The following is a 13599-nucleotide window of genomic DNA, read 5'->3' as shown; positions in this document are numbered from 1 at the left end:
AAGGAAAATATGCCATTTAATTGCAATTTACCAAAAAAGGTTTGAATAACAAGATGTTGATCGATTGGTTCATTTAGAAATATTTGAAAGAAGAAAAATCTTCCAAAAATTTGCAACATAATGAATATTATGATTTTATATTTTTTGATTCATATGACACTTGTGAAATATGAAAAATATGATAGCCTTTTTCAAGTTAAAAACTCTTTTGAGCATAAATAAATCTCAATTTTGATAATTGAGTGAAAATTAAGCTATTAGTTCGGTCTCACCGAGCTTGTTTACTTAGAATACAATTCAATCAAATTCATTGCCTGCAATGTGTTAATTAAAAGCTAGGTTCATCTTATTTATTGCTCTTAGATGAAAAATCCACAAAAAGATATTTTGATCAGTACTTAAATCACAAATTTGTCAAAACTCTTTAAATTTATCAATTTTTTTTAGAAAATTGATTTCATGCAGATAAAATTCAAATATTGAATCAATTAAAACAAGACCTTTCCAAATAGTAGATTAAACGAAGTAATGGCCAATTTTATCCTTAATAATAAATTTTTTTCAGTTTTATGCTGTTTTCAAAATCGTCTTTTCCATGGTTTATCAAATTGAATGGTTAGCATTCAAATCTGCTATATGCTTATCAAAATTCTTCAAATCTGATATATGCTCCCGTTAAAATCCACTTTTCATATTTTAGGAACTATTTTGACGCTTCTTGTAGGAGCCATGAATGAATTTGGATTGATTTTTTTGTAGGTGCATGATGGTTTAAATTTGAATAGTGGTGTTTGTTATTGTTTATATTATTTAGATTCGTTGTGATCACGTGGACACGGGAAGTAGGTCAATTGGTTATGGGCGGTGATATTTCGTTAATATAGGCACCTGTTCACCTGTGTGTGCAGGGAAGAGACAGAGAAAGGGTGAGCAGGGTTGCCGTATTTTTTGTTGACCGCTAATTCATTTAATCTCTGTGATTACTTTGATTATGAGTTTGTGCACGGTATCATAAGTTTATCATTAATTTTCTTTAATAAAAGGTTGAACTCATTTTTTGTATCTCAGAGATTTTTTATGTGCGGCGCGTCAGACAAAGTAAAGGCCCGGCTTCAGCCTCTCAGCGACTCTTTTGGATGAAGTCGCTATATTTTGTCAACAAAAAAAAAGGCATTAAAAGGAGACATCAGGACAGCACAACGGATCAATGGATCAAGAGGACAAAAAGAGGAAGCTGATTAAATCCAACAACCATCGGACATAAAGTACGGAGGTAGGAGGTGGCTGTCAAACAAATTTGGAGCCGCTGCAAAGCGAACTACAGCCAGGCAAGCTCACCTGTGGATGTGCGCATGAAGCTGTACGTTAATGGAAGAAATGCGGCTTGGAAATTGACTGCTGTTTGTTCATTGGGAATGATGGCGCGGTTGATTGAGGGTTGAATCCTTCGGCGCATCGGCGTTATTTATTGCGAGACATCCTGGTGCTGAAGTTATCTCCATGCTATAAATATGTGAAATATCGCTCTCTCGCTCCGACGTTGCTGCTGCTCTGCCGTTATGTGGGATGATTTTTGGATGAATTTCCTTTTTGGCTGTGGATACAATTTAAATGCACAAAGAATACATTGAAGAAAATCCCAAAAGGAAATTAATGGAGGAAACGGAGTCAAAAAAAATGCTGCTGTTGCAAGTTTTGAAGTCCATGTGTTTCAAAGGTGCAAACGAATAAATCAAAAGGATATGTTTAAAGGATCTCAAAAGGAGAAAAATTAAGTGAAATCAAAATATAAAGATGAGTGAAATAAATGCTGGTGTTGAAATGGAGTGTGGAAAAAGAGAAACGAAACTCACAGCCAAGGCCTGGGCAAATAAAATTGAAAAACTTCAGCATGAACGCAAAACCTTTGTGAATAAAATTAAAGGGCTCATACCTGAAATGAAAACGCTTATGAAAAGCAAGGGAAACGTCTCACGTGTTCAATCTCACCTGGAGAACTTAATTCAACTTTGTGAAAATGCTATCACATCACATAATGTGTTGATTCCTTTACTTCCTGAGGACGAACTAAATAAACAAAATGAATGGTTTGCCAGCATCATGAAATATGGTAACACGTTTGAAGAGGATGTTAAAAGGTGGCTTAGTGAAGCTGAGGAGCCACAGCAAAATAACAGTCTTGGCCAATCAGATCCTGCTGCAGTCAGTGAAGAAGTGCTTCATTTACCAACTGAGGATGAACATCAAGCACCAACTCAGGCTGTGTCCATAATCACGACAGAGGACATGCAAGATAACATAAAACCAAGTGACAGTGTATCAAACGTGGGAAGCAAGAACTATGTTACTGGCGGAAAGTCTGTTGTCTCTGCTGCTTCTTCGGCACGTCTTAAAGCTGAGGCTGATTTGGCAGCTTTAATGGCAAGACAGAGACTACTGAAGGACAAACAGGAACTGGAGGAGCAGGAGGAACAACTGAGGAGAAAGAAAGAGCAGTTAAAATTGGATGAAGACATTGCAGCGCACATGGCTAAATTAAATGTGCTACGATCTCAGAGCATCTTAAGTGGAACCTCATCCAAGCGCTCCAATGGAATGAACTCTTACCTGGAGAAAGGAAAATCTAAACCAAAAGCTCTCAATGCTAACGCAAAAACATTTACTCCACAAGCGTCACTGAAACAAAAGGAAACCAAACATGATTACATGGATCCAGGTGCAAGGCCTAAGGACAAAGCTGTACCCCAGTTCATCTACTCTGAGCCTGTGTCACTTAATGAACCCAAACAACATTCAGTGAACCACTGCGCTCATGGAAACACCCAAGCTCGAAACGAAGATTTATGGAGTGCAGCATTTGAATCAAAAAATGAGGATCAAAACAATATGCTAGGAATTATGAGGAAGCAAAATGAAATAACAACGCTTCTGATACAACAGCAATGCCTCTCATCATTGCCAAAGAGAGAGATCCCAATTTTTGATGGTGATCCATTAAAATATCAAGCGTTTACTAAAGCTTTTGAGAATGGTGTGGAACGAAACACTCAGAGTTACAGTGATAGACTCTATTTTCTGGAGCAGTACACTAGAGGTCACCCTAAGGAACTGGTTAGAAGCTGCCAGCATTTTAACCCAGAGAGGGGCTACGTCAAAGCCAAAGCTCTATTGAGGGAGCATTTTGGGAATGAGCAGAAAGTCGCCGCAGCATATATGGAACGGGCTCTTTCATGGCCTTCCATTAAAACGGAGGATGCAAAGGCTCTCCAGGACTACAGTCTTTTCCTCAGAGGCTGTTCTAATGCCATGGCAGGGGTGGGATATTTGCACGAGTTAGATCTGCCTGCCAATATGCTCTCCATTATAAGGAAGTTGCCTTACAAATTCAGAGACAAGTGGAGAACCGTATCCTGTGAGCTGCAGGAGAGGCGCAATCAGAGACCAACGTTCAATGACATCACCAATTTTATTGAGAGACAAGTGAAGATCTTGACTGATCCAGTGTTTGGAAATATATATGATGCTCCCCCAGCGACAATAAATAAAGGTGTAAGCAAATTCAAGCAACAGTCTCGTTCTGGAATGAAAGGAACCAGCTTCGCCACCACGGTAGCTCCTGTAGAAAACACTCATTCTAGAACCAAAGAGAAGGAACAATTTCAAGCTGCAAGGAGGATGTGTCTTTGTTGTGGAGGAGGACACATATTGGATTCGTGTCCCCAGTTGGAGAAAAGACCCCACAAGGAGAAGATAGGCTTCTTACGAGAAAAAGGTGTCTGTTTTGGCTGCTTGTGTATAGGACACATTAGCAGGGATTGCAGAAAACGGATTTCTTGTGCAAAGTGTGGTCTTTTACATCCAAATGTTCTTCATATTCCAAATACAAAGTCAAAGGACTCTGATCAGGCCGAAGGGAAATCAGAGAAAGCAGTGGACAGCACCCTGGTGTCAAGTGGTCTCACTGGGGCTGGTGATCATGATTGTAAACTTCCCATAGTCCCCGTACAAGTTAAGTCGAAGAAGGGCAGCAAGATTATTATAACCTATGCTTTCTTGGATCAGGGAAGTACAGCAGTATTCTGCACAGAGGCACTACTGCACAAGCTGGGCCTCACAGGAAAGAAGGCACGTATTCTCTTGCGGACCATGGGCCAAGAAAGGGTAGTGAGCAGCCATATTGTGTCAGGACTGGAGGTGGCTGGTTTAAACTGCGATAATTTCTGTGATCTGCCCAAAACTTTCACACAGGAGTATATGCCCGTCCACAGTGGGAACATTCCAAGACAGAGGGATCTTCAGAGATGGCCACATTTGAAACATGTCCAGTTGCCTGAGGTGGAGGCAGGGATTGAGCTGCTGATTGGGACAAATGTTCCCAAGGCTTTGGAACCATTGCAAGTCATTCATAGCGTCAATGGTGGGCCCTATGCAATTAGGACAATGCTGGGCTGGACTGTGAATGGACCTCTAAATGGAGAAAGTGAGGAAGCGATGGATTGTGAGCATCCAGAGTTATCTGTGAACCGAGTGTCAGTTGTGAATTTGGATGAACTTTGGCAGCAGCAGTTCAAAGTGGATTTCCCTGAATGTAGTATGGATGAGCAACCTGGAATGTCAAGAGAGGATCAGAAGTTTATGGATTTGGTTAGAAACTCAGCAAAGCAAGTGAATGGTCATTACCAGATCAGATTACCATTAAGGAATGAGGAACTCAACATGCCAAATAATAGAATAATTGTTGAGCAACGCGCGAAATACCTGAAGAGGAGGCTTCTGAAGGACTCGTCATTCCACGCAGAATATACAGCCTTCATGAATGATCTTGTTGCCAAAGGTTATGCCGAAGAGGTGCCTGAAGAGGAGTTGGACCGCTGTGATGGCAAGGTTTGGTATATCCCCCATCATGGTGTCTATCATCCAAAGAAGAGGAAAATCAGAGTCGTTTTCGACTGTGGAGCGAGTTTCCAAGGAACATCTCTTAATGCTGAGCTCCTGCAAGGACCGGACCTGACCAGTTCATTGATTGGAGTGGTGACCAGGTTCCGGAAAGAACCAGTGGTGATCATGGCAGATATTGAGTCCATGTTTCACCAGGTAAGGGTACCAGCTGAAGACGCAGATTTGTTGAGGTTTCTCTGGTGGCCTGATGGGGATTTAAATCAAGAACCCAGTGACTTCAGGATGATGGTGCATCTCTTCGGGGCAACTTCGTCTCCCAGCTGCGCCAATTTTGCTCTCAGGAAATGTGCAGAAGATAATAAGGAACAATTCAGCCAAGAAGTGATTGATAAAGTCCTACATTGCTTCTACGTTGATGATTGTCTGGTGTCGGTGACTTCAGAGGAGGAAGCTGTATCTCTGCATCATGACCTTGTCTCCATCTGTGCAAAGGGTGGTTTTAAGCTTAGGAAATGGATAAGCAACAGACGTGGGGTTATGGTTGCAATACCTGAAAGCCACCGAGCAACAGACATGACAGACTTGGACCTGGATCAGGATCAGCTACCAGTGGAGAGAGTGCTGGGTGTGGAATGGTGTATTCAGTCGGACACTTTTAAGTTTAAGATCATTATTAAGGACAAACCACTCACCAGGAGGGGAATTCTCTCAACTGTCAGCTCCATCTATGACCCTCTTGGAATCCTGAGCCCTGTAGTATTATTGGCTAAGAAAATCTTGAGAGATCTGTGCAGGAGATCACTTGGCTGGGATGACATCATACCTGTACCAGTTGTCAAAGAATGGACGACGTGGCTACAGGAACTGTGCTGTCTAGAGGGTTTTAACGTCATGAGATGCCTGAAACCACTAAACTTTGGAGAGACGACCACAGCACAGCTGCACCATTTCTGTGATGCAAGTGAAGATGGCTACGGGGTAGTGACTTACCTGCTGTCACGTAACAAAGACTCTCAGGTACACAGTGCTTTTGTCATGGGAAAGGCAAGGGTGGCTCCACTTAAGTCTGTTACCATCCCTCGTATGGAGCTAATCGCTGCCACTATGGCGAGCCGTATTGATGTCCTGTGGAGGAAAGAGCTACATTTGGATCTACAGGATTCCGTGTTTTGGACAGACAGTGCATCTGTACTCAAATATATCAAGAATGAGACTTCCAGGTTCAAAGTTTTTGTTGCCAACAGGGTCTCGGAGATTCTCAAAGTTTCACTGTCTTCTCAATGGAGGTACGTAGACACTGCAAGTAATCCAGCAGATGTGGCCTCGAGAGGCTTGAAAGTGGATGCATTCCTCAAAAATCTAACATAGGTGTCAGGTCCACCTTTTCTTCATCAACCTGAGAGTACGTGGCCTGTTAATCCTGAGGATGTGCAACAGCTTCCATCAGATGACCCTGAGGTCAAGAAAGCCGCTGCAGTGAATGCTGTACAGGCCAGCGAGAAGGATGATGCTTTGATTCGCATGATCAGTTATTTCTCATCTTGGACTGGTCTGAAAAGGTCTGTAGCTTGGATGTTGAGATTCAAGAACTGGCTTTTGGCTTGCTGTCAGAAAAGGAAACAGTTGACCACCGAGCTTGCCCAGTCTGATTTGGATGTGATACACAAGGAATGTTCTTTGAAGAAGAATATGGATGTTTTCCAAAGGGAGAATCGTTCAAGTTGTCTGTCAGTGGAGGAGCTGGAGAAGGCCGGGATGGAAATCATTGGGTTTTGCCAAAGGAAGAAGTTTCCAGAGGAATTCTCCAGGCTACAACAAGGCAAAAGTGTTAAGGGCCATAGCCAAATTTATAAACTCTGCCCACTGGTCGAAGATGGTGTTCTGAGAGTTGGCGGTCGACTGAGCAGGTCTTCTATGCCTGCAGAGGCTAAACATCCCATTATATTGGCTAAAGATTTCCATATCTCAGACATTATTCTAAGGCATATTCACCAGGAAGTGGGACATGGTGGCCGTAACCACATGCTCGCCAAACTGCGGGAGAAGTATTGGATCACTGGGGCTAGTTCAGCCATAAGGAGAGCTCTGTCTAAGTGTGTCATCTGTCGGAGACTGAATGCTCAGCCAGTGTCCCAGCAGATGGCAGATCTACCTGCTGAAAGAGTGACTCCAGATGAGCCGCCTTTTACTCGTGTTGGAGTTGACTATTTTGGACCGTTTGAAGTGAAGAGCAGAAGGAGTGTTGTAAAGAGGTATGGTGTTATTTTTACCTGTTTGGCCATACGGGCAATTCACATCGAAGTAGCATCTTCATTGGACACAGACTCCTTCATAAATGCACTCAGACGCTTTATAGCAAGACGAGGTCAAGTCCAGGAACTGCGCTCGGACAATGGGACAAACTTCATTGGAGCAAAGCGTGAGTTGAGAACAGCTATTGAACAATGGAATCAGTCACAGATTAACAATGCACTTCTTCAGAAAGGAATAAAATGGACCTTTAACCCCCCCGCTGGCTCACATCATGGAGGATCTTGGGAGAGGTTAATCCGGTCTGTGAGGAAAGTCCTAAATTCTACTCTGAACGTGCAAAATCTGGATGAAGAGGGCCTTCACACGGTTCTTTGTGAGGTGGAGTCCATCGTTAATAGCAGGCCGATTACCAAGGCATCTACAGATCCGAATGATCTGGAGGCCTTGACGCCAAATCACCTGTTGCTGCTGAAGACCTTACCATCTTTACCACCAGGAAACTGCCAGGCAGCTGACCTTTACGCTCGCAGGCGATGGAGGCAGGTGCAATACATGTCAGATTTATTCTGGAAAAGGTGGATTAAAGAATACTTACCACAACTGCAGGAGCGTCAGAGATGGTCCAGAGTGAAGCGCAACATTGTCCCTGGAGATATAGTGCTTATCGTGGACAACACAGCACCTCGAAATTCCTGGGTTATGGGAAAAGTTCTTCAAACCTTTCCAGATAGAAGAGGATTAGTGCGGCAGGTGCGCATCAAAACAAAGGGCAGTTGCTTGGATCGTCCAATTACGAAGATCTGCCTACTACAGGAAGCTGAAGACTTGCCACAGAATGATGGCTAAAATCTTTTGATTGAGCCTGATTATTGACTTCACAGACTTTGGATTCAAGATGAAAGAAGACAGAAGACAATATATGTATTATGGACTTTGAATATGAAGCTTTTAATTGTTACATGTCTCCTATTGATATGAATATGGGTAATTATTATGTGTGAACCTAATAATTAGGGGCTGGAATGTAGGAGCCATGAATGAATTTGGATTGATTTTTTTGTAGGTGCATGATGGTTTAAATTTGAATAGTGGTGTTTGTTATTGTTTATATTATTTAGATTCGTTGTGATCACGTGGACACGGGAAGTAGGTCAATTGGTAATGGGCGGTGATATTTCGTTAATATAGGCACCTGTTCACCTGTGTGTGCAGGGAAGAGACAGAGAGAGGGTGAGCAGGGTTGCCGTATTTTTTGTTGACCGCTAATTCATTTAATCTCTGTGATTACTTTGATTATGAGTTTGTGCACGGTATCATAAGTTTATCATTAATTTTCTTTAATAAAAGGTTGAACTCATTTTTTGTATCTCAGAGATTTTTTATGTGCGGCGCGTCAGACAAAGTAAAGGCCCGGCTTCAGCCTCTCAGCGACTCTTTTGGATGAAGTCGCTATACTTCTAATATTAGTTTTCCAAAATTACCTGGTCTGTCAACATTCAAAATTATCAAATAAAGAAACCGTTTTTTGACAGTTCCAATTTCTTAAAGATGGTGATCCAGAACCTTATTGAAAAATTGTCATACATTTTTGTAGATTTATATATTTTGGATACAATTAAATGATTTGTGCAAAACATTTTCTATTTGTGGATTTGCTCCTAATTTCTACTCCTTTGAGCAATTTTAAGATTCTGATTTTTGTATGCCCCTTTAAAATATTCTTTTTTGAAAATGAAGCTTAGAACAAACATTTTACTCACTTTGAATGAAAAAATGGCGTTGAGCAAGATACAGGCATATGCAGTAACACTTCCGAAAGTCACTCCTCGAATAGCAGGTGGCTGGGTACGAGATAAATTGTTGGGAAAAGATTCTAATGATATAGACATTACACTTGACACAATTTCTGGAATTGATTTCGCAAGTGGACTTAAAAGTTATTACAGTTGGACTGGCCCTGTTGGAAAAATAAAAGCTAACCCTGACAAATCGAAGCATTTGGAAACTGCTGTCATGAAAATCAATGGTATAAGTATAGACTTTCTCTCATTAAGAAAAGAGGAATACGGAAATACTCGTATCCCGAAGGTGGTTGCCTGTTCTGCAAAGGAGGATGCTTTTCGTAGAGATCTAACAATCAATTCTTTATTTTATAATTTATTGACTGAGAAAATAGAAGATTTCACAGGTAAAGGCCTTGAAGATTTGAAAAATGAAATAATTCGCACACCATTGGCGCCACATCAAACTTTAGTTGATGATCCTTTGAGAGTGCTGAGAATTGTTAGGTTTGCAATACGATTAAATTTTCAGATTGACAGTGAAGTACTTGAAGCATTCAACTCGGATGAAATAAAAACTAGTCTCAAACAAAAGATCAGTAGTGAAAGGATTAGAATAGAGATTTTCAAGATTCTAGAGTGTGAAAGATTTTTTACCGCATTTAAAATATTCAAAACTCACAATTTAATCGAAGCTATTTTCAAAATTGAGACAAAAATAGAAATATCGAGCATTTGTAGAGTTTACAATAATTATTCGAATCTAAAAAAACATATGAAGTTTGACGATTTTCTTGTGCGATTTTATGTTTTACTTGTCTTCAATGCGGCAAACCACGTGAAGAATTCATTTTCTAACTTTTTAATGGTCAAAAACTCGCTATGCTGTAATAAGCAAGTATTCATCAAAGTAAAACGAATAGAGAAAAATCTTGTTCTTTTAAAAAAGGTGACTGAGAAAATGTCAATTGAAGATGCGGTCTTCCTCTTAAGACATATGAAGGAAGATTTTGAAACTTCTTTGGCTATTTTCTTGATGGCTGCTGAGTATAAAATATCAGAAATATCTAATTCTTTCAAAAATAACAATAGTGAGCCGTTTGATACTCTAATAAATAAATGTCACGACGATTTCAAAAATCTTTATGACAAAGAAAATTTTTGTGATGAGAAGAATGGTTTAAAACATTCTGTTATAGACATTTCAGTAGAAGAAGCTTCTAAAAACAACAAATATCTGATATTTCATCTTTTAAATATTGCTAAAAAGTTTGAAAATCTGCTATTTCCACGTGAATTTCCTTTTGATGGCCAAAATATTTCAGATTGGATTGAAATTGATCAAAGTGAAACATCTTTTTACTTAGAAATGGCAAAAGTACAATTCATAACAAACAATCTGGCATTTGATGAAATTCCACAAAAATTGCTTGAAAATCAACGTGATAATCGTATAGATGGTTTCAAATCGTTTTACTTGACGGATAGGTTTTAAGAGCTTGGTTAACCATAATTTAGTGGTGATTGTATATGAAAAGCAGTTTCTCTTAAGCCTTTTAGTCCTGGTATAAAAAAAGCAAAAAATGTACCCCCTCCGAAATGACATGAAAGAGCTGACGCTCAATTTCTTGAGCGATTTTTATTTAGGTCAAGATTTTTACATGTGTAAAAGTGATGAAAAAATAAAAAAAATCAAAAGCCAATTATCCCTATCTGATATTTGATTAATTTATTTTCTGATTTACACATTTAAATAAATTATTTTATCAAAAACATACTAATATTACAAAGATTAAGCCAAAAACAACAAGCGCAAATGCTAATTGTTCATAATCTTTTCTGGCTTTGCATATTTTCTTCATTTCTTTTTTACAATCATCATTTGCTTTATCTTCCTTCCTTTTCATATTTAATTTTAAAAAATTTTCAATTCTTTGACTGATTGTGTCTTTTTGATCATCAAAAAAGATTTGAGCTTCAAGCAATTCCCTATAGATGGGAAAAACTTGCTCGTTCGAAAGTGATACGATTTGATGTTTAATATCTTCTAAGGATCTTTTCATTGTATATACTGGGCTAAAAAATTTGCTTGTAGGTTCAAAATCAGATTCAATAAACATGAGCTTGTTTATCATATTTCTGAAAACGTCAACTTTGTGCAATGCTTTGGATTCGTTACTTTTCATGAAAGTTTCAAATTTTTCAACGAAAATGCTCAATTCATCACTGTTTTCTTTGAATTTAGACTGAATAAAATGGACAACATTTTCTGTTTTTGGCTCTTCTCTTTCATTAAGGATGTCGACTACTTCCTCGACATCAAATAGGTTTCTGTTTTGACAATTTGGAACGTCCATGATAATACATCGCTTGGCAAGAGCTTGTGCATATATCATACTGACGATTCCTATGAATACATTTCCTATTAAAACAACCAATAGAATCAATTTGCATGGTGGGATTATGTTCAAAAGATTGCAAACCATTAAGATGAATATGACTAAACAAATAAGTCCTTGGACTACCATAAAAGCTTGAATAAAACCAAGATTTTCAATTTCTTCGTGATCAAAATCAGATGATTGTGTGTCTTTGGATGATTCTTCCTTTTTTTCTGTCAAAAAAAGCCGATTTTCAAATGGAAGTAAAAAGTTGTTTTTTTCAAGGAAATTGGATGCAGATGAATAATTTTCGAGATTGTTTCTCGTTTCGAGAGTATTTGCGTGGATTAGACTTGTGAGATCATTTTGTTTCGGCATTAAACTATTTTTTTGGACGATTTGATCTTGTGATTCGTCGTCTTGATCATGATCTGTCTTCAAGTTTGATTCATATGAATTGTTTTCTTCCATAGAATTATTTTTTAGGTTGATCTTGCTTGTATTTGTTTCATTTTGTTCGAACTGCTTGGAGAAAGAGGTGTTTTGATTCATATCATTCATTTTGGAATCATTTTCAGTTATATTTTGGATGTTTTCGGACATAATGTTGCTTGCTTGATTGTCAGCCATACTACTTTCTTCAGGTCTAAATGTGGCTTTCTTTAGGTTTGATTGAGCACTTTGCTGCTTGAATTGTTGATTCGGTTCCATTTTTTTCTTTGAATTGGAACTAAATGCAGATTTCATTTTTTCAATAATGCCTGGCTGCCCATTTTTAGACACGGTTAAGAACTTTTCTAATAATGAAGTAATTTCTAACCGTGATTCAACTTCTTTTTTTAGATCTTCCAAATCAATCTTATACGAATCTGGACTAATGTCTGCCTTGAGTAAGATATTTTGATAATTTGCACTGTTCTTCAGAAATTGATTAAAATTTTCTTCGAACATTTTGAGATCTTCTCTCAAGAATCCACCAGTCTTTTTCAGCTCTGTGAGTAAAGTTTTAGCTTTTGAAATAGCATTTTCTTTTTTGTTTATTGATCTCTTTAGCTCTCTAAGGAAATCGTTTTGTTCAAATGTATCATCAAATACTATTTTTCTCTCTTTGAGTTGCACTGAATCATTATGTGTGCTTGTAGATTCCTCAGGTGATGGTAAATATGGATCAGGTGTAGTTTTTTGTTCACTTTCCTCGGAGTCTTTTTCGCTTTTTTCAGAGTTCTTTGCAAGAGGTTGTTGATTAGTGGATTCTATAGTGTTTAATTTAGGCCTTACGATCTGTACACTAATTTTCTTGACTGGCTTTTTCAAATTTTCTTCAGAAACTTTTTTCGGTGGTGAATTCATTTGTGACAAATTTGGGTCCGTAAACGACTTATCTGGCATGTTTTGCAGCTTTTGACCATTATTAATGAACAAATTTTTACTATTTTGCTCGTTGTTTTGGTTGGTCAAACCAACAGAAAACTGATCATCAATTTTTGTCTCACTAAGAAAGCTGGAAATGAGTGAATTTTTTCGCGCACCATTACCTAAAAGGGTTTTGAGAGGGCTTTCAGCATCCATATCGACGCCTACTCTGAAACTTCTCTCTAAACAATAGCCAGAATAAATCAAAATTGCACAGACCACAAATGGCAATACACCTGTTTGTTTTTTAAGTCGTTTTATACGTACGTATATAAAGCACATTTACGCATCATGTAAAATATCAATAATTGTATTGATTCATTTTCTTCTCAATCATGATATTTTTCATATTATTCATACAATAGTTTCGAATATAAAATAGACTTAATTCTTATCTGGTTGTTTTTTCTCACAAAAGCCTGGAATTTGACGATCCTATATTAAATGGGACTTAGTTTTTCAAGTGAGTCATTTCAATCTGTATCCATTATTGCATTTTAAACAAACAGAAAGCATGTTTTTTCAATATATTACCATAAGATTAACTGTTACAAAATTAAAATATAGGTATACTTTCAAATTTTCAAAAATCTGAAGATCTTCCAAAAAAACTTCATCTTTACACGAATCATTCAATTATATACAAATCAGTTATTTCGTTTCTTCTTTCAAATCTAAATCGATTGATTGGCCCTTATTTTAGATTCAATTTAAACCCTAAACAGTTAGCATTCTTAATGAAAGAATATTAAACACTGATATTATTCAAAAGTTTTTTTTCAAAATAAGATTTTTTAAATGAATTTCCGAACATCGGGTGATATGAAAGAACTAGATTTCACTCAACTAAATTACATATTTAAAAAATGCAG

At 38.1% G+C, this 13599-nt stretch overlaps 1 protein-coding gene across 2 annotated transcripts; it reads right to left on the bottom strand.

The window, feature by feature from the left end:
* Positions 1-5472: 5472 nt before the first annotated feature.
* Positions 5473-13346, bottom strand: LOC131105367 (repetitive organellar protein-like). Of its 2 annotated transcripts, none has more exons than XM_058053407.1 (2): positions 5592-13346; positions 5473-5520 (listed from the first exon to the last, which is right to left on the bottom strand). In XM_058053407.1, the coding sequence occupies exon 1, from the start codon at positions 13007-13009 to the stop codon at positions 10700-10702; it is 2310 nt and encodes a 769-aa protein (XP_057909390.1). In that variant the 5' UTR covers positions 13010-13346; the 3' UTR covers positions 5473-5520; positions 5592-10699. The 2 variants fall into 2 exon arrangements, with proteins under 2 accessions (XP_057909390.1, XP_057909391.1); XM_058053408.1 differs by lacking the exon at positions 5473-5520 and having other exon boundaries at positions 5894-6024; positions 7170-13346.
* Positions 13347-13599: the final 253 nt, after the last annotated feature.

The sequence above is a fragment of the Doryrhamphus excisus genome, chromosome 17, assembly GCF_030265055.1.
Source record: "Doryrhamphus excisus isolate RoL2022-K1 chromosome 17, RoL_Dexc_1.0, whole genome shotgun sequence".
Taxonomy (NCBI): Eukaryota; Metazoa; Chordata; class Actinopteri; order Syngnathiformes; family Syngnathidae; genus Doryrhamphus; species Doryrhamphus excisus.
This window is presented reverse-complemented; position numbering and strand designations above follow the sequence as displayed.